Raw genomic sequence first — 27,565 nt, 5'->3', positions numbered from 1 at the left:
GGTCAATGCAATTAAATTTTTCAAGTAAATGAATACTTATTTTAAGCTTAGCAAGTTAAAATTAAATGGTGTATAATGGGAAAAGTTTTGGGGGTACATAATTAGTGGTTCTTTATTATGTCTGAAACACCTGAAAGTGAAAAGTTACTAGCTGGTTCCACACTTATTGCAGCAATAACGGAGGTTACAGTGGCCACCAAAAAATATTATTTAATATTAATTTTTTGTAGGGTTTTGACAGTTACTTCAACTTGGGATTTTGTCTTGCACGTTGCAGGCAGCATTGAGTCAAATCTGGCCAGCTCTCTTTCAATGTGTTCCGAGCTCATCAGAGATGTGGAACTGGATGAATGGTTAATGAAAGAGGTTTTGAAGAAGAAAGAAAGTGAGCGATACCAGAAGATGCTGACTTTACGCAAAAAACTGCCTGCTTTCAAAAATAAGAATGAAATACTTGAATTGATCCGCAAGAACCAAATTATTCTGATTTCTGGAGAAACAGGTATACTTAGAACTTTCATAATTTGTTTTGTGATCATTTGGTATAAATGTGTTTTTTCTATCTGCGTTTACGGGTGCAAATGTAGTTTGAGATTTTATCCATTTACTTTCAATGGCAGTGTGTTTACAATTCTAAAGTGTCTGCTTATTGTTATATACATATTTATGTAACTACCCAGTGTTAAACTTCATTTGTTCTTAAGTTTTTTCTCACCCCTTCCCTATACCTTACTATCTTTTTTCTGTAAGTGACTAAAGAAAACTTACACCTTGTGCTTGCAGAATATCAACTAGCCTAAGCAATGCTTTTTAGAATTGTTTGAATCTTTTAAGTAAGACAGTAGGTACCTGTGATTTGGTATTCTGCAAATGGTATTTAAAATTATTCAAGGTTGGTGGAATCACACTGGTAGTGGGAGGAGCTAAAGGAAGCTTGGCTAGAAGTATTGCCTAATTCTGTGACACTCAGGCGCCTCATAGTGAAACTGGTTAAGAGATACGGTTTTAATGAAAGTAGTCTGTCCAGAGGTTGAGCCGGTGTGCATCACTGTAATTTTGCTATGTATAGATATAGGGTAATCTGTACAATTGGATCGTATATAAAGTGGCTTAAAGTATTATTTTGTATATCGCTTACACATTAGGACAAGAAGAAGTATATTTAGGTTTGTTCTCATGTTGTTAAGTTTTATTTAATCACATTTGTGGTAGATGTCCATTCTGACAAACAAGTTATTATATTAATCAAAAAAATTACCATTTGTTTAAGATCCAAAATGAATATTTTACCTTATTAGTAGAAATTCTGTTAAAAAAAAAATTAGTGATCTAGAATTACAAAATTTCTGGCCAGCTTCAATTCATTATTTAAAAAGAAAATAAAATACCAAATAGACAAACTAACATTAATTAAAATTTAGGTGCTTATTTTAGTCAATAACTTTGAAATTATTTTAGTACAACAAATTTTGCTGGATCAAACACAGTTTGGCATAGTCCAATACATGATCTTGATTTTTCTTATTAATCTATTTTCAAGTCCAGAAATGCAAGTGATCTTTTACGTAGTTGTACAGATTACTACATTTTAAATTTTGGTGCAACTTAGATGGTCCCTGCCAGTTGATTGTGGGGATCAACCACTGACGTCTTCCATCAGCGGGACCGAGCAAACGGATAAAGTGATGACCAGCCCATCCAGCGAGGTGGACGGGACTGGAGAGAGAAGTTTAATTTGGGCCAGGAACCGGGACACACAACGCAAAGAGACCAGAGAGTGCAAGGATAAAAATGGAGACAGGGAGAAACAGGGTAAAACAAGTGCCTCGTAAAAGGCGTAAAAATTAATAAGAGAGGACAGCTGGATGTCACCTAACGCAGTGGTGAGTAGAGAAGGAAAATCACTGCATCTTGCCGAAAATAGAGAACAACGCCGTACAAAGCATGAAGCTCAGAAGTAGAAAATTAAAGAAAAAGAAAAATGTTGGGGAACGAATCCCTTCGATCGAAACTACATCTTTCAGACAAAAGTTTTGAAGCACTTGTGTGCTAATGAAAAATGCTAGTCCGGAGCCTTGGCAGCGACACGGCCACTGGCACCTCAAAAACTGCCCACGAGTAGACGGTGACTTCCTACATAAATCCTTGTCACAAGTTAACCAGTTGGGGGTGGGTGTGGAGGAAGGACCCGCCACAAAGGCCAGGAGTTGGCGCTCCATGCGAGGAGTCTTGGATCTAACATCCCTAAGTATTAGTTACTGAGCTGCTGGTACATGGCTTCCAGGGCTCAGGAGTACACACAGTGCGGGCGAGTATAATTCAGAATCGTCCACCAAATGTCGGGCAAAGGCAGCGCAACGAGCGTGGGCAGGAATTTTGGACATCCCCAAGGGAGGGGGGAATTCCAGAGTAGCTGGTTTCGTAGAACAATAGGATGGGGAGGGGGAGGGGCAGGAGAGCAGGCGCTTCTCTACGCTGGCTATGTTCAGACACGGTGGGAACATCGAAATGCTACGCCGGTCGGGCGCAAGCGGGCACGCACGTTCAACAGGGCGTGACAAGAAGTGCAACATGCGGTCAAATTGAACGGCCACTGTCGTGCTATCACATCTGTGCATGAGTGCAGGCGGGGGAATTGTTACCTGCTGCTAACCCAGCATGGAACAATTTAGCATTTTTGGCTGCTCAGTGCTAGCTGGGTACTACAGACTGGGTAAAGTTTATAATTGGGATCAGTAAAAAAAAATTAAATATAAGCCACTTTATGCTTGTCAAACTCTTGAATAAATGAAAAGAATAAAACTGCTGAGAAGTCACTGATTTACAGCATATACTCCCCCTCTGAAATGCGGAGCGTAGGGTCTAGTCAAGAGGGAAATAAATATTTTAAAGATAAATATTTTAGCTTTTTTGATCTCAGTTTGCCCTATCATAAAATTTCGCTCTCACAAAACTCAAAACCTATCCCAGCCTTCTGTGTCCTGTGGAACCTCTACCAGTATAAGGTAGTGCCATTTGGGTTGGCGACTGGGATGCAGGTGCTAACTCATCTGCTAGTTCAGATACTGGGAGATTTGAAATTTAAGTACGTTTTCAATTATTTAGATGATGTTTTTGTCTATTCCAAAAATTTTGATGACCATATTGCACACCTTTCGAAAGTCCTACTTAGGCTGCGCAAATCAGGACAACCAGTGAACACAAAAAAGTTTAAATTTGCTGTTCAAAGAGATATCTTCCTCTGTCATTTAGTTTTTAGCAATGGTGTCGTCATTGATCCAGAGTGTACCCAGGTGATCAAGAAGTTCAAGCCTCCTAAAGATGCAAAGGGCATAGCTCGTTTCATAGGCTTGGCAAATTTCTACTCAAAGTATATTTCAAATTTTGCTGAACACGCAGCCCCACTGAACGTACTGTGCAAGAAAAATGTACAATTTCATTGGGGAAGGAAAAGGCCTTCCAATTTTTAAAGCAAACTATTAGTAGCCCCCAGTTCTTAGAATAGCGGATTTCATGAAGCCATTCATATTCTAAACAGATGTCTTCAATGTAGCCGTCGGCTTTGTCCTATCACAAGAATTTGATGACTGCTACCAACATACAGCATTCGCATCTCGAACAATTACCGACCAGGAACGAAAAGCATTCTCTGTACATGAGATAGAATGTTTGGCAGTTGTTTTCAGTATAGATAAATTCAGGCAATTTTTAGAGCATAGAAAATTTATTCTTAAAACCATAACCAGGCCCTTCCATGGCTGTTGGCTCATCCCGAACAATTAGGAAAACTTGGGTGTTGCATAGCCAAAATGTCTTCTCTCAAAATTTCAAATAAAACACATTTGTGGTTCGCAAAACATAGTCACAGACATCCTGTCTCAAATGTTTAAACATAGTTAAATTGTTTCAGCAATTGGTTACATATTAAAATGTTTTAAGCAGTCCAAACAAAGAATATTATTTAAGACAATATAGGGATAATGTTTCAGTGGTCAGAAATTTTGTTTTTCAAACAAGTTATTATTAAAAAAATTTTATTTGAATTTGTTTTTCCCTCTTTATTTTTAATAAACAAAATTTTGGTTTCAATAATTTTTATAAGAGTAAGGGATGTGTGCCATGCTGAATGTTATTTGGTTACCAAATGTCATTCAATCCATTCAGCAGTGTTCTTGTGGTTCTTGTGCTTCTGAGTCAAGAAGTGTGCAAGTATCCACGATGTGACATACAATTATTTGATGTCTAGGATGTGGAAAGACAACCCAAGTAGCCCAGTTCATCTTGGATGACTACATATCGAGAGGCCAAGGATCGCTTTGCCATGTAGTGTGCACCCAGCCTCGGAGGATCAGTGCTATTTCTGTCGCCGAGCGAGTGGCTCAAGAAAGAGACGAATCTTGTGGCAGTGTGTCTGTTGGTTACCAAATTCGCTTGGAAGCGTAAGCAGCATTTCTGTGCTTTATTTTATTGTTGGAACAATTAATAGGAACATTTCATTTATTTTTATATTATGTTTTTTGTAATCTTATTTGTTTAAAAATAGGGGGTGGTCCAAAAGTCACGAAGGTGTTATAACTGTGAATAACATTTTTATTTATCTTTAGTTCCAATTGAGTTTCACAGACTTAAAGACCAAGAATGTGAGATTGTACACTTAAGTGTGGAATACGATTCGTGATAGTGTGTTTGGTGAGTAATTATTATTTTCTCCTTTCTTCTCTGTCAGTTTTTGACAGAGGGAGGAAAATTTTTGAGATGTGGTTTCAACAAGATGGGGCCACTGCACACACAGCAAGGACCTCAGTTGGGCCTCTGAAGACCATTTTCCGCCATCACATCATCTCGAGAAACACTGACATAAACTGGCCCTCCCATTCACCTGACCTCGCTCCGTTTGAATTTTTTCTTTGGGGCTCTGGAAGACAAAGTGTATGTGAACAAACCACAAACAAAATTTGTGCAGAAATACAGGCACACGGACCAGAAGTGTTGACCCCTGTCATGAATCATGTGCCACACAGGGCCCGCACCTGATGCTGATAATGGCAGACAAGTGTAAACAATCTCTATTCATGGTCTTTACGTCTGTGAAAAATGATTGGAAACTAATGATGAATAAAAAAAGTTATCCACAGTTATAACTCATTCGTGACTTTTGGGGCCCCCCTCTAAGTGTAGATATTTTAGGAAACAGGAAAAACACAGGGAATTGAAATAGTTTGTTTTAAACCTGGAAAACACAGGGAGATTGACTTTAACTTGGTTACAAAACAGTATCAGTAATTTTTCTTTTTCTGTAGTATCCTAATGACATAAAAATGGTATGTATTTTAATAAAAAATTTGTGTGTTTTTAATAATTGTAATTGAATTTTACTAACGTGAATTAAATGTGTGTTAAGTTGAAGCAAAATCTGATATCTATTGTCTCATGCCTGATCACAATAAATATGTATTGTTTCAATTTTTGATCCAACAAACATATTTCTTCTCTTTTTAAGATTGGCAAAGTTGTTTATGTAGTCTAATAATTAGAAGGAAATATTGGTGCAAATTTTAAATTGCATAGGAAAACCTTTTTTAGTCAGTTCTGGTAACAATTTATTATAATATACCTGTTAATTTGCCAGATATTTAATGAGACAGGGAAAAAAAGTTAGTTGTGACAGGCAGTTGAAATTGACTGAAGTAAGAGAGTGGGAACACAAAGGGATCCTCTAGCCATCCGCAGAGGTGTTTTGTGACATTAGTATGATGAACATGGCCACGCGGAGTAATGTGATGTGTGTGTAGCAATCTCTGTTTCATATTCTGGAGCATTACGTCAGTTTAAGGAAACAAACCATACCAATTGTTTTCCGTTATGCTGTCAAAGAAAGTACATTTGTATTGATTGCTTTTACTACTCTATTACAGGTTTCTTTAACTACTACCTTACATTATTTTTTTCTTTCTATTTTTCTTAATATTTTAGCTGTAAGGGAGCAAAAAAAAAGTTGACAATTTTGCTTTTTGAGGTACTTTACCCAATAGATGAAAAGGTGTTTTTTCTGCAAAGCATGCATCTAAATTTTCACCAATAACAGGCACAATACCTAGTTTTGTAGTAAAAACTTAAAAAATTTTAATTTAGTTATTTATAATATGTGATATATGTAAACCTGCAATTGACTTTTATGTATTTATTTTTTTAACTATTTATTTATTTACAGGAGGTTGCCTCGTTCCAAGGGCTCAATCCTGTATTGCACTACAGGAATGTTGCTTCAGTTCATGCGTTCTGATCCTGGCCTGAGAACCATATCTCATTTGATACTGGACGAGATACACGAGCGAGACGTCATCTCTGACTTCGTTATTACCATTATGAAAGATGTGCTGCCAAAGGTATGTGCACTTCGTGAAATTTGGTGCGGGTGAGCTTATGTTTGTAACACCTGTTTTTTTCTTCTTTTTTTTAATCCAATGTCTTTTTGTAATAGTTTGGTTGGTGAGCATTTTTTATTGTATTTTTTTTAAAAAAATAATTGTTTCTTGTGTGCTGAAATAATTAAAGACTTAGGTACTGGAGAGAAATCTTTCAACATTTTAAAATATGTTTTTATTTGGCAACTAAATTAATATTGCCATGGTAATGTTTTGGAGTTGATAGTCTCATCAAAACATTATCACATGCTTCACACTAAAGCAATGTAGATTATATTGCTAGTAGTCAGTGGGGCATAACTGGGATTTTTTTTATATAGACATGAGTGTTGTGTATGAGAACTGCAATATAATGTAAGTTGACTTAGTTAAAAATATTTGCTAGGCCAATTTGTAAACTGATCAAACACTTTTTGGTAAAAAATTGCAAAGTAAATAGCATGATTATTTTTTGTAATGCAACATTTAAAAAATCTTAATATCAAAAGGGTTAAACCATACCATGTAATTTCTAAAGACAGACCTTATTGGTAAACATTATTTCGCATGTGAGTTTTTGTCACTTTACAGCTAATGTTAGAAACATTGTAATTTATAATATTTGATATGTCCTTTTATTTCTTACCTTACAATCAAATTTGCTTCACATGTTATGTGTTTTTTAAAATTCAAATTCATCTTATAATCAATGCTGATATATATTTGACAGCCCCCTTTTACTCTAAATATTATTATACTTGAAAGTATTTATAATTTTAGGTCAGCTTATATTGGGGCTCTTCTTACATTCTAGGTAGTCTTACATTCGTCATCTTACATTTGAGGTCGTCTTGCATCCAAGGTTATGTTTAATGCCATGTGGGTTTTTAATTTTCAATGGTTAAATTAGAATTTTAATATAGTTGATTCCATAATTCATAATAATTGTCACTATTAGTCTTTAAAGAAAAACAAAATAATGAATTAATTTTAAATGTGTAAAATACAATACACATAGGTAACTTTAAAAAATTAGATTTTTCTTTATTCCAAACAGAGGCCTGACCTTAAGTTGATATTGATGAGTGCCACGTTGAATGCAGAACATTTTTCAAAGTATTACAACAATTGTCCCAGTATCAACATTGCTGGATTTACCTTTCCTGTTCATGAATATTACCTGGAAGATGTCCTGGAAATGACCAAGTAAGTCAGCATTACAGTTTGGGGTATGATTTTTTTGTTCCTTTCTTTACTAAATAGCTAATATGTTTTGAATGATGATAGGAAAGTTTTCCTGTACGTATGAAAGCTAAAATATATTTTGTTGAATGGTTATGAGCTATGTAATGTTATCATGTGTTTCATTAAATTATTAATTTAATATTCACTTTACAGTCATTAAAAGGTTTAAAGGCCAAGCATTGATTGATTATGATTAGCTCAGGAAACAACATACAAACAGAAATTTAAATATTTTTATGGCAGTGGCACTTACTAACAATATTGTACTCATTTCCCACTTATAAATATAGTACAAAATTGGTGTGTAGTATTTTCAACAACTCTTCGACATTGGTCTGATCCATAAGTAGCGTTCACAATAATTTCACAATGAAGCTAAATTTAATTTCTTCTTGGATTTAGGTTTTTTGGCATTAATGTTACATTTTTGAAGCCTCAGTCATTTTAGCCGAAAGCTTTTAGTTGGACTAGCAAAAAAAATTATTTCTCATGTGTGTGTGTATGTAATAAATTTATTTTCTTTATGTATTTTATATTTTTAAATGTTTGCATTAATGCTTGTTAAAAAGACATAAGATTTATTTTGTAACGAGGTACAATCTTGATAGTTAAGGATTAAATTAAGTTTAAACACTGAGTACTCAAAGATATATCAATATACCTTTTAAGGCATTTTAGATTGTAATAAATATTTTTACATAAAGGTTAGTGTTATGTATACATATTGTGGCGGGACTCCGTCAGACGTCCCGTGTACACCTATACACAAAACAATAAATAACCTATAACATTGGGGGGGGGGGGGGGGTAGTTAGGCAGAGTCGAGGTACTAGAGATCAAGTCTTCTCCCCATACAGGGAGTGTAGGGAACGATTTATGCACTGAAAAGAAACATTATTAATCCATTCAAGCACAGATTTTATTCACTAGGATAACAATAATTAAACAAATATTTAACAAATAAATTAATAATAAATAATTTAACAAAGAGATTAAAGATTTAGTTACAATGATTTTAATTACATTAGCGTACACAGCACGCTATACTACACAACATGGCAGCCCTCTAGTCATTAGCACCCACTCAGATTAATTGTGCTACAACCCAGCACATATCTGCTCGCACCAACCTGGTACCGCGCCTGTTTACATTTAAATCATAAAAAAATACAAGATAAGACTAAAAATTAAGTTACTTTGAATTACCACATTGAATTTAGAATCGGGACGAAGACCGCCCGAGAAACGATTGTGGCGGACGAGCCATGGCCAACCACTTACCCTCTTACTTGAGGCGGAGAAAAGTTGTTTCAAACCGACGTGGACCCGGCTTCCAGAGAGGTCCCCAGGCAAAAAGCCTCGGTCCCTCCCTGGAAGGAGGTTTTAACTACAAAACTAGGCCACTCCGAAAAAACACGAACACCGGGAAAACTTAGCCACGGGGAAAATGGCTGTCCCTCCCTCCCGCAAGGAAAAGCAAAAACAAGCGGAGTCGACAAATCCTTCTGCGCAGGCGCGAGCGAGCTCTCCCTCCCCCTCTTGCGCTGTTAAGACCGCCCGAGAAACGATTGTGGCGGACGAGCCATGGCCAACCACTTACCCTCTTACTTGAGGCGGAGAAAAGTTGTTTCAAACCGACGTGGACCCGGCTTCCAGAGAGGTCCCCAGGCAAAAAGCCTCGGTCCCTCCCTGGAAGGAGGTTTTAACTACAAAACTAGGCCACTCCGAAAAAACACGAACACCGGGAAAACTTAGCCACGGGGAAAATGGCTGTCCCTCCCTCCCGCAAGGAAAAGCAAAAACAAGCGGAGTCGACAAATCCTTCTGCGCAGGCGCGAGCGAGCTCTCCCTCCCCCTCTTGCGCTGTTCGATTGTTTCTGTCTACGTTTCCAAATTCGGACGCAAGATGGCAACACTAATCAGGACAGAGTCCTCGAAACGAGTACACGAAGCTGAAAATGACAGAGACAAACAAAATCGACGTTACACAGCGGGTTTTTCTGGAACGGCGTGTTGCAACCTCTCGGCGGGCCCTGGCCAGCGACCCGCGAGAATTAGCAAACCACGCAGCCTCGCAAAAGCCCACGGTGCCTGCAAACTAACGTCACAGCAACCTATATTTCACTACCCGTGTGTCGAAATCAACCGGCCGAGCCTGGAAACGCACACGTACACCAACACGATAACCTAACGAGAAACAAAAGTAAAATAAATTTAAGAAAAAAAAGTAATGAAATTTTCAGACTGTGACAATATGATACAAATAGATTACTGGATGTGTGGTAAGCTGTTTCAGGTGCAACCTGTTATCACAAACTTGGAGCATGGCAGAGAATAGCTATCTTGCTTGCAGGAACATTTTTGCCCATAATTTTTTGTAATAAATTATTTCTATTTAAGTGGTACCTATACTGTTGTGCAAAAATTATTTACTTTCAGAACTCTCAGTTTTTGTGCGAATGCAAACAGATTTTACAACTAATTTTAATTACTTAAGTTTTCCTTGTCTTGCCTTGAATTTGCTGAATTCACATCTCTCGTGATCAAACATATGTTAAAGCTGTTTGTCTTAATGTACCTTCAACTCAGTGCTGTTATAAAGTTTGCAAACTTCCCATTATTTTTTAGGTAAATTTCTGAAAAATACTACCTATTGTAGCTGTTACCATAGTGCGACTTCCAGAAAATTTTTATATAGTTTTTCGTTTCATGGTTAATAGACACCAAAACCATTTTCAACCCAAAAGTTTATTTACATATGTGTGTGTGTATAATCATATTTTTAGGGCTACAATAACTGCTGTAATTGTTCACAATTACTCCAAACTGATACATAAAATTAAGTAATGGAAAATCTTGGTCAAATTCGTTAGCTGGCAATATCCGACCAAAAGAGTAGAATTAGGGAAGGTTTTTTTGAAAAACAGAAAAATCGTTATAACTCCTATAATATGAAGAATATCACATCTACTTGAATGTATTATAACTCATAGAATTAATACCAAAATCTTTTGTTTGAATAACCATTATTGAAAAGGGTGGATACAATGGTGATAAAAACAAAAATAAGTTCAAACCTACCTTAGTAATCACACCATCAAATACATTCAAATTGTTTGTAAATCTTATTATTTGACTCAAACCTTTGTCTGAACATAAGTTAACTTATTAAAATGTTCCAGAAGTTTATAGAAGTTTTCAAAATACGTCCAGAAGAAATAGGTACTTCGAAATCTACCTACGCCTGTAGGCTGTACCGAAAGGGATTTTTATTTAAATAGGTATGCCCTGAAATTATTTAATGCATCATATTTACTGTTTTTACCCAAAAAATACTGTGACTGTATATGATGTATGTGGCCCCAAACATTTTTATTGTGAGTTTATAAAATAAAAAAACTTAATGGGGTGAAAATCATTTCAAACACACAGATCTCAAAAATTATTTAAATTAGTAAACTATTTACTAAAAGCTTTTCTGGTGCCACTTTCTGTCAGTAGAGTGATTTGCATGGCCTTTTGTGAAACAGCAAGTGGCAATTAGTAAAAGAAGAAAGGCTGCACTTATGATGGAAAGAGCAGGGGGGGGGTTTCAGTGGCTAGCATCTGAATTCCAAAGTGTTATTTTGTCTTACTCATCTGTCACTTCTGCGGACACCTCCCTTCCCCACTGCAAGGTTCAGAAAGCCGTAAACCAGAGAGGATTAAAGTGGAATGAGTGACGCAGTTCACACGCAGATTGTATAGTTTTTCAACTAAGTGGAGGTTCAGGCTGCAATAATTACCAGTGATCTAAAGTGGTTTAATAAGGCAGAGCATGTGGTTTTCCAACTAAGTTTTCCTATCCCAGTAAATTCACATCTTACAGCGTCTAGATACAAGATTGTGATTATAATGCGACTTACTTTTAGGTTTCGAAGTTTTGGTGAAAACCATCACATTATATTCAGATAAATACAGATTTAATTTGTCCCTGCCAGTTTCAGATCTTTCAAAGCTGTGGCAGACCAGGAACCGCAAGGCTGGCGTAAACATTTGCATCATTTCAAAGCTAAGATAAAGGGAATGGAAGATTACAAGGATTTCATCGAGCCATATGTCAGGTAATTGATTAAATCAAATTGGTATATTTCTGGCTTTATTATTGACTAGCTGCAGTAACCGGCGTTGCCCGGGCTGAACGCAGGGTGAAGGGGACCTTTTTCGAAATCAGATGTTGTTAGTAATTGTATTCTTATTTTGAATGTCAAGTGTGCAAAATAATTTATATCACTTTCAGATCCCGACAGATGTTCTGCCAGTGTATAGTTATTTACCTGTATATATCTAAAAATTGGTTTTGTATGTAATCTAGACTATAAAGCACTATAGAAAAAAGCTGAGAAATAAGAGATTACTAATATTGAAAAGATTCCATTATCTGGCTAATGCTCGGCATGCATTGCAATGCCCCATTCAGTTTTGTTTTGTAATTATTTTTAAAGTAGTTACACATATACAAATCATCTATCCATCTCTCTAAATATGTATATATTATCTCTATCTACACACACACACATATATATATATATATATATATATATATCTTTATATCTGCATATATACATATATATAACTCCCACTATCTCTATCTCTTCTATATATAAATCTTTATATAGCTCTATACATCTATATATCTCTTTTTCTAACCCATTTCATTCTGTATACCTCGCTCTATCTCAACTTATCTCTCTGTCTCTCTCTCTGTCTCTCTCTATCTTTATCTCTATCTCTGTCTCTTTTTTGTATATAAATAAATTGTTATGCGTGCGCACTTATACAACAAAAACAGACGAAGTGCCGCTCTATAATATGAAATAAACACATTTTTTGAAACGATTCGTGCTCCAACTATTGCAAAATATTTATACCATCTCTGAAACCTTCACGGGCATGCACATAACAACTCACCAAACTTTTCATCGCAATCTGATGGTATAGGAATGCATACGGTACAAACAAACGAAAATTAAAGACATGACAAACACATCAAACGATGGTGCATTTAAAACTCAAGGCAACTCTATCTATTGACGAAGTTAAGAACAAAACTGTTATTAGCGCCTTTATTTTGCTAGCCGCTGCGAGCTCCACTAAGCGGGCTGGTCTCACCAAGGAGAAAAATATGAATTTGCCAAATCTTACTATGCGTATAATCGTGTGGCAGACATAGAGAAATGACACTCACTCACTATTTGTATGTCTATGACCTATGATTTTTTCTGTTATAAAATGAAATTATCACTTTTTCACTCCCTTAGGGATGGAATTTCATATTAATATGTAGTCTATGTGTTAATCCAGGTTATGAGCTCGCTGTAGGCCAAATTTCATCCAAATCCATTCAGCCGTTCTGGCGTGATTGAGTAACAAACATCCATCCATCCATCCAAACTTTCACATTTATAATATTAGTGGGATTTTAAGCCACTGTAGGTTTTTGTTTATTTAGCAATAAAGAAATAACCAAATGCTTAGGTTGTATCTAATATATGTTTAGTGTGTGTATTTTCTATTTGCATGTGGTAACATCACGTAGTGTTTTAATAGTACTGGTGCTGATTTTATTTCCTTAAAATTACTACATTTGTGATTCTTAAATATATTTTAGTACAATTTTTTCTATGAAATTTATAGTGAATTCAGAAAATGACTATAGTTTTCTAAAAGAAGAGAAGTCTGCTTATTGTTTTAATAATAGTCTTAATATGTAGATACCAGTATGTGTATTTGTAATAGCTGTGTAAATTTAGATATTTAACATTTTTTTTATTACCCTTTTAGACACCTAAAAACACAAGGAAAGTATTCTGACCATGTTTTAACGTCGCTGAGGAATCCAGACTCGGAGCAGATTAATGTGGACCTCATAGAAGCTCTGATCCACCACATTTGTCGAAATAAGGACGACGGTGCAATTTTGGTATTCTTGCCAGGCTGGACGGACATCGCCAAACTGAATTCATTGCTAACAGAATGCCGTAGATATAGTCCAGGTAAATGTGAATTGCTGGTAATTGCGACATTTGGTAGCATTGGTGTTTGTTTAAAAAAAAAATTTATCACATAGGTAGGGATGGTGATTTTTCGTTTTCGCGAAATAGATGCGAAAATATGCTAAATTATATTTTTTACGCTATAAAATGCGAAATCTAGACTATTCCGAAATAAATGCGAAATCAAGGTAAAAAACGTAGATTCGTCTTCACTCTAAAAATTTATTTACCAATTGTATTTCGTTTCAGTTCAGTATCAAAAGAAACCATCATTTTATGGCGTATTCAGCACAAGTATTTTATTGTCATGTCATTCACAACAACTATTGTTTGTAAATATTGAATGAAGAATGCCCATCCGTGCCTCGCGATTGTAAAGAAACCAAAAACCAACTAGCTGGAAGATTGTCCGTCATCTTGCAGAGTACAAGTTTTTAGGCCACCATATTGCGACATCTCTGCTTCGCCGCGCTAACAATTGTAAGTCCCATTTTCTGGCTGTGTTTCACGTGAAAGCCGCGTTCTTGTGTAGTCTGTGGAAGGTGGTGTGTTTACAAATACGTGCATACTCGTGAATGTGTTGTATACTGTTATTTCTCGTGGTAAAAATGGGACGAAACGTCATTTCCATTCGCAATCGCATAAATAAATACAAAAGTGAACAGTTCTACGAAAGTGATACAAATATTTTAATGTGCAATTTATGTAATCGCCGTCTGGAGTGGGAAAAAAAAAGATGCACTGGAAAAGCACATTAAATCTGATGGACATCAGGCGGCAAAAAAAAAAAAAAAAGATTCACCGAGAAGTCGGATGAAGAAAAAAAGTCGGTAAAACGACAAACAATGGTTTCTGGCATGATCGAAAACCAAAAGAAGGCGAAAATTGAAAAAACTAAAGAAAAGAAAATAGAAAAAAAATTGAAAAAACGAGTTTCAATAACATTATTTGTGCACTCTACATCAACTATGGCCATGAACACGGCTAAAAATATTTATTGTAATTTTAAGTTTGTATTCAATATATTGCACTCATAAGTGCTAAAATGTTGTTTGGAAACCTTCCAAGATAGGCTATCTTTGTAGTTGTACTAGATCTTTATTTCTATGGTTGTTAATAATTAATATGTGTATTATTTAATGCTTTTTAAAAATATACTTTTCTTCAGTAATGTAAAATGAGAGAATTGGCTAAATCTTGTTTTTAAAAATGCTTCAAAATGCTCAATTTCAAATTCAAAATGCTAAATGTTATTATTTTAAATGCTATAAATCACCATCTCTACACATAGGAGTTTGTATCTGGCAGCTTATAGTGTAAAAGTATGAGTTGTTGAAATTGACTTTTGTGTGTGTGTGTGGGTTTTTTTCTTTTTTTTTCTTTCTGAAAGCTAGTTAAACCTCAAATGATTTTGAGACTTAATTTCAGTCTAATTCTGTGTAATTTCAGATCGGTACATAATAATACCACTCCATTCCTTGATGCCTACAACCACCCAGAAGTCTGTTTTTGATAAGCCACCTCCAGGTAAGTGTTGGAGCTGTAAATTTGTACCACTTGAATTTGCAATGGCCATGGGTCGGATTAAATTTTTCTCAAATTTTATTCTTCAAAGAATGCCTGAAACTAAAATATAGGTTTAAGTATATAATATTTGAAGGAAAATACAAAAATTTAAGTTTTGATCAAACCCATTACAGTTTATTTTGAAAATTAAAAAAAGAAGCATATTTACCAGATTATGCAAAAGTGTTCCCTGAGTACCTACTGAAAAAATTAATGTTCCCAGAGCATTGTAGATGGTGGCAGATACTAAAACCATAACAGCTTCTGTAGAGATGTCAGCTACACAGGTTCAAGTGTCAGAGATTTGAATTTTCTTTCCTCAAATCTTTTTAATATTTATAGATATGGTTGTAATTTTAGGATTTGATTGGTCCAACCAAAATTTGAGTACAGGTTCTTGAGAGTGAATATTTCAATGGCCACAGCAAGAAGATTGCATATTATTTTTTATTTATTTTTCCATTGTTTCTGTTACTGACGAAATACATATCTGTGAATCCCAATGTTATTTTAAGTGAAAAGTACATGTAAAAAAATGATAACTGCTCTTGACAGGACAGTGTATTTGCATTGATAGACTTGTCAGTAAAATAAAATTAATAGAACTGTTCATCTGTAATGATAATGAGCTGATGTTGCTTGCAGGTGTAAGGAAGATAGTGCTGGCCACGAACATAGCAGAAACGTCCATCACGATTGACGATGTTGTGTTTGTCGTGGACTGTGGTAAAATCAAGATGAAGAACTTTGACAAAGAAAACAATATCTCAACTCTGAACGCGGAGTGGGTGAGCCTGGCTAATGCCAGGCAGAGGCGGGGCCGGGCTGGGAGGTAAGGTTCTGTCTGCAAGCTGATCGGTTGGCGGGCAGCAAGTTGTTGACATCAGTACGTAATTGGGATTGTATGTACGTCATGCTTTGAATAGCTAACTAACGTGTTGAAATTCAAATAAGTATTTTAAAACAATAAAATATATATAAACTATGGAGTGAAAAGTTAAATAACTCTTTGTTACTATAGTGTGAATAAATTGTTGGGTGCTGTTTAAAATAAAATTAAAAAAATGTAAATAACATACAAGTTTACTCACTTGAAGTAGGTAAAATGTATTTTCAGTGGTAACTTGACTCGTGAACATCATATAATTATCAAAATCATTTAACACTCTTACAATACACTTACCTTGTGTATGGTGTAATAACTAGTAAGAATCTAGTACAACATAAAAAAAATATAAGATGAATGAATTTAATAGTTACAGACAGTGACTCACGTCAAGTATCAAAACATTATTAATTCAAACATGAGTTAATCAGTCATATTTCAAGTATTATGATATTAAATAAATGAACCTTATTAGTAGTCTTTATAAACAATATTCTAAAGGACTTTAAAAAAAACTATATTTAGCGGAACTAGTTATTCTCAACTGCAGTAGCTACAACCACTGGGTATTGTTACTAAAGTTGATTATTGGGCCAAAGTAAAAAGTAAAATTATAATAACATTTAACCTCAATGCTTGATAAAAATTGGCAACAGACAAATTCATTCACGTACCAGTATGTTTTGAATAACTCAGAGCAATGTACGTGATATGTAAATATTAATATGTACATTATTACATTGATAGAAAGTTCTGAAGTTAATTTAAACATGGATTATGAACCTGTGACGGGACTTAATTTAACTTAAATTTTAATTAAATTATATAAATGTAATTACAAGATCTGATCATCTGAAATATACCTTGGAAGTTTTTGAATTTGCAAGAACAAACCAACCTATTTTGAAATGTTGAATGAAATAATAATCCCATTGTTTGAGATTGACGACGTTCCAGGAATGTAGCAGAACTTCTGGATCAGTCTTCTCTAATTCATCTCCTTCGGTCATCCTCCACGTTTTGGTCCGAGATTCACGGGACGTCCTTCTTTCCGTGTTCGCTCTAGTACACTTTCAGGAATTGCTTTGGGCTGGACTTCTATGAAAGCCTTGGACAGGGACGTTGTTCCTTCTGAGAAGATCAGGAACTTCTTTAGTACTTGCCCTTTATTTAAATAACTTCAAATTTTTGTGGACAAGCTGAATCATCTTAAATGAATTATCTTGAAGTATTATAATTTCCAATTTTGTGTTCAATCCACACAAAAAAAAAAAATAATAGTCTTCATTAGACACTTCTGATCTTCAGCTCAAATGGTTTTGAACTAACTACGTATATAATTAGAATATTTTGCTGTTGGCATTACTAATGACGGTGCTTTTGTCTTAAATAAAACATAAGTGGATATGTCTTGAAGTGAAACTAACAACCAATCATGATTGACGTTACAAATTCGTACCCGTGTAAATTGATAGCATTTAACAAAATGAAAAACGGTATAAACTTTTTCATTGGTGGTCAAAATTTTTTTTCCACAAAATCAATACCCAGAGACAAAAACATCGAAACATATGAATAATTACAAAAAAAAGATTTCAAAAATCATAGGACAAATTAACTTAAACTTAGAGAAAATATTGACTTAGACCATACGCATAGTTTTTGCTATGAAATATTCTTTCCTTTATAATGGATTTAGTTGCAAGCACTGTCGTACTGCTGTAATAAAATAAAACAAAACTATGCCAAGTGGCTGGTGCCAATTTCTGGTCAGTAGCTGATGCTTAAGACTAAGCTTCACAGTTGGGCTATTGCATTATCGTGCCATAATTTTACCTACGACAATTTCCACAAATTTCCGCTATTCAAGCATCACAGTTTGTACATATTTTGTGGCTCCAAATGTGTGTTCTATGTATTTGTAATTTTTCCTTGCTAATTGTATCGTGGTCACTTGACACAAGTACATTTTCTGTGTTTCCTCGTCTGGGTAAAACATGCAAAATTGATTCAAAGATCTCACTTTCAAAATACTTTCATGAATACCTGAATCTGACAAAAGGAAAGGTAAAAATATATATTTAGAAATGATGGCGGGTGAAGCTGAGCGTGTGGAGCTTGTCTGCCGTCGCTGACTGTGGGTCGTGTGGCAGGGTTCAGCCGGGAATCTGCTACCACCTGTACTCCAAGGCCAGGGAGATGATCCTGGCCGACTACCCGCTCCCGGAGATGCTGCGCACGCGCTTGGAGGAGGTCATTCTGCAACTGAAGATCCTCCAGCTCGGCCGCGCCAAGCCGTTCCTGGAGCGGGTCATGGATCCTCCGGACTCTGGCGTCATTGACTTGTCACTCAAGGTAACAGTTGGGTAGAGAGGCCCATCAGGATAAGCATTGCAGTGAAGAAAAAATCCTCGAAGCAAGGCCGTGTTCAAAAATTCACGTTAAATCCACGTCAAACCAATAATTGCAAAACTGTATATTTACCATTTTAAATACTAAAGGAATTTAAAATATTATGTAAGCTGCATTGCAGCTCTCCTTGTAAGTGTTCCCAACTTGCAAATACTTTTTTTACAACCCGCAGGCCGGTTATGTTGAATTCTCATCCAGTATCGAAACTTCCTCTTTATGTTCGCAAAGTCCAAGGCGTCCTTATTTTCTCCGAGGCACGGCCACAAGCCTAACTGACTCGACAGCTCTACTCCAGGGGCGTGTTCGCTCTGACAACTAGAAAAAGCAGCTACACGTGCGGTGCCCGACATAAACTTTCCACACTGGCTCAATGCCGTATAAGGTATAAGACTTGTCACTCCCCGCGCGGCCCGACTCGTACGAGCCTCGAAAATTATATTTGCATCAAAGTCCTCAAGTAGCTACCTGTGGTCGCCGAACTGGTCACAGTATCCTTAGCGAAGTAGCCTTACTGCTGCCCTAGCCGTCATTGCAGGTGTCAATCAATATCAATATAGTATACAGACACGAAAGAATTTACAGACCGCCGAAGTCATGACGCTGGAAAAAGATTAAGCTAGACAAATGTCGACCCTGAGCGAGTTTTAATACACAAATTCGCACATGCACATACTTCGCAGTGTAAATTAGCCTTCTCGTAGGAGGTCAGTCAACAAGGGAGGGGAAAAGGAGGGGAAGAATTCCTACTTGACTCCACTAAGTGCCACGCTTGAAGGGCGTGCAGTGCTGATTAAATCTTGACGTCTTCTGCCCTGCCACCGGTACAAACTATTTACTCTTACTCATAATTTATATTTCTTAAGAACCAGCACAGGCTAGTTATTTAAGCACATATTCAACCAAAAATTTGTAAACTTAATTCAAAATTTACATTTACCATTATTTCGTTTCATGCATCATCAGCTGTAAAAAATTACTATAAGCTGCTGATATTGCAAATATTTGTGCTCTACGAAGCATTTTTCAATTTAATTTTGGTGCCTTTTTTCCTTATGCTACAGTTTTATTCTTCTTTCAGTTAATTTGTGTGAAAATTTTGTTTTTTTTAACATCTTGGATTCTAGTAAAATATTTTCTGTTGTGTTTATTTAAGTGTCAGTAGCGAAGAACCTTATAGTAAATTGAAACTATTAATTTGTTGTCCCAATTCTATTTTGTGTTGACTTTATTATTCTAATCACTATCACCAACTTAATCTTTTCAAATATTGGTTTGCATGGCTCAAGTTATTTCCAAAGAAAAGGAAGAAGGTAAGAAACCAACATGCTTCATGATGTTTTACAGTTTTTTGAAAGGATGATCAGTATCAGTTTTTAGCCAGATCTGCAGCAAGCGATCAATATCGGTATGATCTGCAAGTTACCTTACAGGTCCAGCTCTAATGAAAATTACTGATATCCTTTAGATGTATTTTTCAAGGGTCATTTAGATTAAAGGGCCCTTTGAGGAGGTATTCAGAAACGGTAGTTGATACTGTTAACATTTGAAGGTTGCTGTGTAACATGGATGTTTTGTCTGTCCCAGTTGCTGCACACATTGAATGCCTTGGACGAAGATGAGAACTTGACTCCGCTCGGCTATCATCTCGCCAATTTACCGTTGGACCCGCAGATCGGAAAGATGGTTCTCATGGGTGCCATTTTCAGCTGCATCGATCCCGTCTTCTCGATTGCAGCTGGCCTGTCATTCAAAGATCCATTTGTTGTGCCTCTTGTACGTATCACAGGCTGATCTCATTCTGGAAAGTCAGGGAAATTCTGGGTTGTCAGAAATTTTGAATTGGTCAGGTGAAAGTCAAGGATTTTTACTTGAAATCCTGGAAAAGTCATGGTATTCACGTAGTGATATTAATCTGCTATCAGCCAGACTGAAAGTATTTTTTTTTCAGATGGTGTTTTATTCCATAGTCATACACACTATAAAAAAGGGCATATATGTGGTTCTCTTTGAAATATTGACAGTGGTGGTGAGAGAACTGGGGGGGGGGGGGGGGAGAGATTATTTTTTATTTCTTCCAGAAAATTGAAACACAGATAAATTATTTTAAAAAAAAAATAGTCAAGGAAATTTAAAATTTTTATCAGGGAACAGTCAGGGAAATTTTAGTGTAGATTTGTTTGGACAAACTGTATAAACAAAACTGAATTTCTGCCTAACATTCAAACTTTTTCCTAACATTTCAAGGTTTTTCCTGACCATTTATAATTTCCTTGACCTTATAACCATGTTTGGTAGACCTGTGGAAATACAATTTTTGAATCCTGCTACCCTATTTTTTTCTTTACCTAATATATTATATTGTATAAATCTGTCAAATATTAGTCGTCACGTAGTTAAATTAACATTATACACCTAACACTTTGGATTTGAACCTCCCTTTCGAAATTTTTTTCCTAGTAGTTGTGGGCCCACCCAAGAGATTCCGTCAGATGGTTTCAGTTTTTACTGTAAGAGTCGCACTTCTCTACTTCCCTCCTAGTTTGATTGGTCAGGCTTGCCTGTGTTTGCATGCAGGGATCTGAGGCCAGAGTGAACGCGGTGAAGTTCAAGCTGTCAAAGGGCATTGTTAGCGATCACTTGGTGGTGGCGGAGGCCTTGAGGCAGTGGGAGATAGCTGATCGTCGAGGCCATGGTCCAAGTTTCTGCTGGGATCACTTCCTCTCCTCCAGCACCATGGTTATGCTGAGGTGAGTGCTCGTTGACAGAACTGTAAGTGTGCAATTCAAGTGCTAAGTACTAGTGATGTGTCAGTTGTACTTTACTCCCGGTTTTCAGACCCGTTCCGATAATTAAAAATCAGTTCTGGGTTAACCACCACACAATTTCCGGTCACACCAAATGTACAGTATGTTCTGATAGATGGTGTGTTTGTTTGTTCAACATGACTTCTAGTGCCCCACTTTACCATAATTCCACCACAAACAAATCACCTAGTCCCTGTTTAACACAGGTGCTTCATATGTATCTTGTAAGGTGGCTACAGTAGCACAGAACCTACATCCTGTGGTTGGTTTTTTATTTCATCTTTATTTTTCATGGTATCATACAGCATAACTTTTTTTTTTGTTTCAGAAACATGAAACAGCAGTTTGCTAAGTACATGCATGATATGAACTTCCTCACCAGTGACAACGTGAAGGATCCCAACGGGAACCTTAACTCTGACAACATTGGCCTGGTGAAGGCAATCATATGCTCTGGACTTTATCCCAATGTGGCAATCATCAGGTGTGGACAAAAGAGTTTTGTAGTTCATAATTGGGTGTTTCCTGATGTATTGGGGCCACGGTGGTGTCTGTTGACCCAATGTCGATGAGACATATGGGGCCTGTAAATATCATTTTTTTTTCTTCCAAAATTAGCATCTATTATTTTATAAGTCAGAATCATTTATTGTGCAATTAGCATTTTTAATGAAACTTTTCATAGCCATGATCTAATGACCTTCTGGCTTTTGAGTTTGAGCAAGTCAAAGGGGTCTAGTGTACCGACATTTTGCTCTGCATTGTAGCAGGCATCTTCAGGGTTGAGTCCCAACCCTAATGTTCGTTTCTCGACCCTACAAAACTTGGTTGTTTCTTCGTAAATGTAAAACGTTACCCTTTTTTATATATAAAAATTTTTAAAACCATCAAAAAAAATGTGTTTCTTCTAGGAGCATTTTATAAAGGATTTTTTACAAATGAAATTTTAGAATAAACTAATTTTTTTTTTTAGTAAATAGTGAAATGGCTAATGCAATGTTGGAAGTTACCACAAAATTGAAATTAAATTCTAAATTAGCGAGAGAGAAAAAAATAGCATCTATAGCACAGTTCTAATTTTTCCAGCCCCTAGGCATTAAGCCTTCATTGATTCAGTTTCAGACATTAATTTATTTGCAGGCAGGTGAAGCGAATTCGTCGCACTGGGAAAATGAGAGTGGTGTTGTGCACGCCGGAGGACGGCAAGGTGCAGCTGCACCCCAAGTCCATCACGGAGAAGATGGAAGAGTTCGACAGCCCCTTCCTGCTGTACCACATGAAGCTGAAGAGCACCGCCATCTTCCTGCACGACGCGTCGGTGGTGAACCCGTTGCCGCTGCTCTTCTTTGGCGAGTCCCTCCGCAGCCAGATGGAGGATGGCGCTGAAGTGATTGCCGTGAGCGATGCGATTCGGTTCCGCTGCCCTGAGAGCACTGCCACGCTTGTGAAGGTAACTTAACCAATGTTGTGTTCTACACCCAACCACACTCAAGACAGTCTTCATTTTTTCCATTTATCGTGGCGACCGTTACACCGCATCCATTTTCCGTGCAGCCCGGACGTACACAACACACGAGTCATTCACCAAATTGCCACATGCACACACCCTAGCTACCAACTTAATCTACCTAAATACTTTACTCAAACCCAACAGTCTCAATACATAACAGTTCCAAATGTTTTGCAAATATGCCCTTAGGGAAATACTATCTTAAATTATTTTGCTTCTAATATTTTGTGTTGTTGCTCATGATTTTAAATAAATTCATAATATAACCATATTTAATTGTTTATGAAATTTTTTGTACTAAAAAAAGCTTTATTTGATGTTATTTTTATGAATTTAAATGAAAATTTTGTTTGTCTTAGCATGTACTGAAAGCATGAAATCATGTGGTATAAAGTTTTGGATTAACCATTTGTATGTAGTCTTCGTTGTAAATTTTTATATATTTAATATATCATTCATTAATAAATCAATGAAATTTAGGTTTTCCCCAAAACCATACAAACCTGAGTTCTTCAGGTTTTTGGGTAAACTTAATTGTTATTGATTATGAATGATATACAAAAAATAAAGATTTCTGAGATGGAGGCTACATACAAATGGTTAATTCAAAACTGTATAAGGCCTACCTGATAATTTCATGCTTTCAGTACTTGCTAGGACTGACATGTTTGAATTAATGTAGTATTTTAAATGACAGTTTTGCTGTTTGAGCTGGATCTAATACAAAGATGTGAACTGTATATATAAATAACTTTCGAACACATATTTGTTTGTTCCAAGTAACTATAAACTGATATTACACTGGCGAATACGTAGTTTATTTTTAGTATTTTGTTTGAGACACTGCATTTATTTCTTTTCAGGATGTCAGGGACAGACTGAATGGCCTACTGGAGCACAAGGTAACTCATCCAGGAGTTGTTGACTGGAATGTTCATTGCGATGAAGGGAAGCTGCTAAGGTAAGGTTTCATTGCTTCAGTTTAAATTTCTTACGGTTATTGAAGCTTCAGTACTGCTTAGGCTTTAATACTGCAGGAAATTAACAGTGTACGGTTTGAAAATAAAATTGAATTTTCATTTTCATTATAATATAGTTGTTTTAATTTGAATAAAATCTTTATTTCAAACACACTTCGGTGTATTTAGTAGTGCAACATTGTCAAATAACTCCACATATTAGTTGTTTTAAATTTACAATAAAAAAAATATATTATGGTTAGTTAAGCAATTTGGTACACCAGAACCTCGATTTTACTAATAAATTCTCAGGAACCATCGAAAAATCAGAAATTTTTACAACGAAAACAAGAAAATATAAATAATTAGGAAAAAATTGGGGAAAAAATCACACTGAAAGCTTATTAATATATGTTATTTTTTAACATGCACCATATTTTTGTGTGGACTTTAATACTCTCAGTTATGCACCTTCAAGAAGAACAAATAAATAATGGGACATTCCGTTTAAAAATGCGGTAGTGGTAGCTTCTGCAACGATGTAAGTAGGAGCGCGAAACTCGTCAGGCCAGCTAGCATGTGCTGGGGGCAGTGGCAGCATGACGACGTATGGCTTACCTCTCCCTCCCCTTTTTATCTTTCGACAAGCTCATCCCTCCCAGAGATACAAATCATCTTGTCGCCTCCCTACTAACTTTCCAACTTCCTTCCCCCTTCCCCCCTTCCCCCTTCAGCCCCTTCCCCCTCCCCCCACATAACCCTGTGCCAGTACACCACACAGTGTAGTATAGTCCATTCCCGGAAAAATGAATATTTTAAGGCCCGTGCGACAACCATTGACCGTTAATAAATACTGTTACGTTATGAAAGCATCAGACATTAAAATTTTACAATAATATGAACTAGGTACACTTTTTTCATTATTCACAGCAGTATTTCTGCGGGAAAATAACAAACTTCCAAATTCTTTAGATGGAAAAATTTACCAGGACCGTAAAAATCATCACGATTGAACTGTACTCACCTTACCCTCTGCATTGCAACATTTCTGGCGCGTCATGCTTAACAACTGAAACGTGTGCAACGAGTAGCCACTTCCTCCTCCTACGGCTAGTCGCCGACAACCCGTAGTTATCCTTAACACGTGTCACATTCTTCACATCCACTGGGGAGGTTTGCCAGTAAACAGCGCTTAAAAATGGCATAAGTGACGCAGTTCGCAGGCACGACAAACAATTTTTCAACTAAGCTCTTCTAACTTGTTAGGCAAACAAATAATTCGTTTGTCGTCTTTAAAAAATTCAAGGGTTTCTCGCACAAAAATTTCTAGGTTGTATTAATTAATGAATGTGTTTGTCATTACACCGCACTGCTTTTCTTAATTACAAATGCCTATGATCACTTTTATGAAACAATAGATGTGTACACTGAACTTTGTGCTTGTTTCCCTTTGAAAATAATTATAGTAATCAATGTGCATTCGTTAACATTTTTAACAGCGAGCTGTTAAAGATTAACTTTTAAAGCTGATAAGGGGACGAATGTAGAAATGCAAGGCAGGAAATGCTTCCAGATTATCAACCAGGCCCTGGGCAAGCCTTATCAAATAATAATAATAATAATAATTTCGTTGCTCATTTCACCCTCCTTTATCTCTCCCGTAAAGATTGGATACTGGCGGAGTTTATAAAGTTAAACCTCGTTTTTACGATCCCTCACATTTCACGAGAATATGGTTGGATATTTTGTGGAGGGGGAGGGGAGGTGGTTATAAGTAAAATTTTATTATTAATCCCCACTCCTGAAGCCTTACTTCAAGAGATGGATACCTAAGATGTACATCAAGCTTTGTCCCTGCCCGAATATTCACCTTCGTCAACCTAGGGATTTGTTTTATTTTTGGGCAGGAAAAATTACCTAATTTTAAAAGTGGTCGGTTAGGTTAGCTACATTAACACTATGGATGGTTAGTTAGGTTAGTATAGCTACATTAAAATAAACAGAGAAATATAAATATATATAAATAAACCCGAGGTTGGCCTAAGGTGAATGTTCGGGCGTGTTCGGGCAGGGACAGAACTAGATGTACATTTTAGGCTTTCCTCAAAAGATGGGCCTTTTTTTTACACACACGTACACACACCAGTCAGTCAGTTGTCTCTGGTAAGGAATTGACAAGTTTTCAAACTCAAATAATTATTTATTTTAATAGCGACGTCTTCCGAAATGGAAAGATAACCAAGAAAAGCTTGTTGGACCACTTGTCGCCAAAAAAAGAAAAAAATAAGCGCAATGCTTGGTCCAACAGTGGTTAATCGCCGTGACATCGCTCGTGCAAGCAGGCGAGACGTAAAATAATTAAAAAAAAAAAAAAAAAAAAAGTGGCATAGGTTTTTTTATCATGCTATGACGCGATCTTTTTCTGTAAACCCATGGGAAAAGATAATTGCTTGAGCTGTCAAAATAAGTATCGCTGGCAGCAGTTAAGACCACAAGGGGCGGGTGGGCATCTAATCGGTCGCTGTGTTATCTATTCGAAAAAAACAGGTTATTGCATTTCAGGTTAGCAAGAATCCTTATGTCACATTTTGTAGCCGCATGTTTTCTACCGGATCTGTACAAGTTCCTTAAGCCACGTTTCGAACGAAAACAACCACTGGCCGGCCAGTGTTGTGCTCTGTTTTAAGAACACGTATAAAGCTTGTATCAGTTTACTGACAGTTTTAATATATTTTTACTCTGGTCTTGGTAAAATTAAGTAAGTAGATAACGCAGTTGTTCAATAAGTCCAAACATCCAAGATCGGCCGCAGAGCAGAGGGGGGCCAACGTATATTCCATATTCACACGTAGCCGCAGGAGGTGTTCTTTTTCGTTCCATTAATAGTATCTCATATTTATTGATATTTTATTTATTATGACCAAATACAAATGATACTAGTTATTTTGAGTTCAAAAAGGTAAAACATAATTACTTTTGGGTTGGGGGAGTGGTGGGCAAAATGGGTCAACACCGATTTTACGAAGGTAGTGATTTTACAAATGCAATCCATGAAATTGCAAGCATACATAAAATCGGGCTTCTAGTGTATAGCAGTGATCAATTTTTTTTTAATTGTTACTGTAGTTTTTAATTGTTAACATTGCATTGTAGTGATTGTTGTGTGTTGCAGGGCTATAATATATCTCATCACATATGAAGACAAACAAATGCGACTAAAGGCAGAAGATGGAGATGATGAATTTTTAGACTGAATTATTTTTTGTACTTCCCATCTTAACATTGATGAAATTATATTGATAGTTGTTCAGAGTTACAGTTGAACTTGTATTTCATGTTAGTGAAACATCTTATGTATTGAGCATTTATTTTGTACCCTAAAGCAGAATGTTGTTTTTGTAGTGGTTAAAATCGGTATTTTAAGCACATGCCTCTTAACATGATAGTCAATTCCATTACAGTTTGTATTAAAGTTGCTTGCTGTTCTATTTAAATATTGTAAACATTATATGTGTTACATATACTCTATACTTAAGTTGTAAACAGCATAAAATCCAAAAGTAGTTTTTTTTTTATATATATATGTACTTGTAACCAATCCAGATTTCACCGGCTAGCTTTGGTATGAATTGCACATACATAAAACACTTGAATAATTTAAGTTCAATAAGAATTTAACTTTTTTAAGGTGAAATCTGTTTACTCCGAAGATGATGTGGCAAAAAATAAAATAATTTAAATGAA

The 27,565-nt window shown here is 36.1% G+C and overlaps 1 protein-coding gene across 3 annotated transcripts in view; it reads left to right on the top strand.

Moving 5' to 3' along the window:
- The window catches only part of LOC134533935 (ATP-dependent DNA/RNA helicase DHX36-like), a 34,035-nt gene extending 6,470 nt beyond the window's left edge, over positions 1-27,565 (top strand). For all 3 annotated transcript variants that reach the window (XM_063371754.1, XM_063371753.1, XM_063371755.1), the window contains 15 exons: positions 278-502; positions 4,247-4,439; positions 6,212-6,386; positions 7,462-7,610; positions 11,630-11,752; positions 13,473-13,684; positions 15,134-15,211; positions 15,896-16,082; positions 18,290-18,491; positions 20,133-20,321; positions 21,123-21,295; positions 21,681-21,836; positions 22,493-22,802; positions 23,726-23,823; positions 26,994-27,565. In XM_063371754.1, coding sequence (XP_063227824.1) covers positions 278-502; positions 4,247-4,439; positions 6,212-6,386; positions 7,462-7,610; positions 11,630-11,752; positions 13,473-13,684; positions 15,134-15,211; positions 15,896-16,082; positions 18,290-18,491; positions 20,133-20,321; positions 21,123-21,295; positions 21,681-21,836; positions 22,493-22,802; positions 23,726-23,823; positions 26,994-27,075 — 2,552 coding nt within the window. In that variant the 3' untranslated portion in view covers positions 27,076-27,565. The remainder of the gene's footprint in view (positions 1-277; positions 503-4,246; positions 4,440-6,211; positions 6,387-7,461; positions 7,611-11,629; positions 11,753-13,472; positions 13,685-15,133; positions 15,212-15,895; positions 16,083-18,289; positions 18,492-20,132; positions 20,322-21,122; positions 21,296-21,680; positions 21,837-22,492; positions 22,803-23,725; positions 23,824-26,993) is intronic.

Source organism: Bacillus rossius, chromosome 7 (genome assembly GCF_032445375.1).
Source record: "Bacillus rossius redtenbacheri isolate Brsri chromosome 7, Brsri_v3, whole genome shotgun sequence".
NCBI lineage: Eukaryota > Metazoa > Arthropoda > Insecta > Phasmatodea > Bacillidae > Bacillus > Bacillus rossius.
This window is presented reverse-complemented; position numbering and strand designations above follow the sequence as displayed.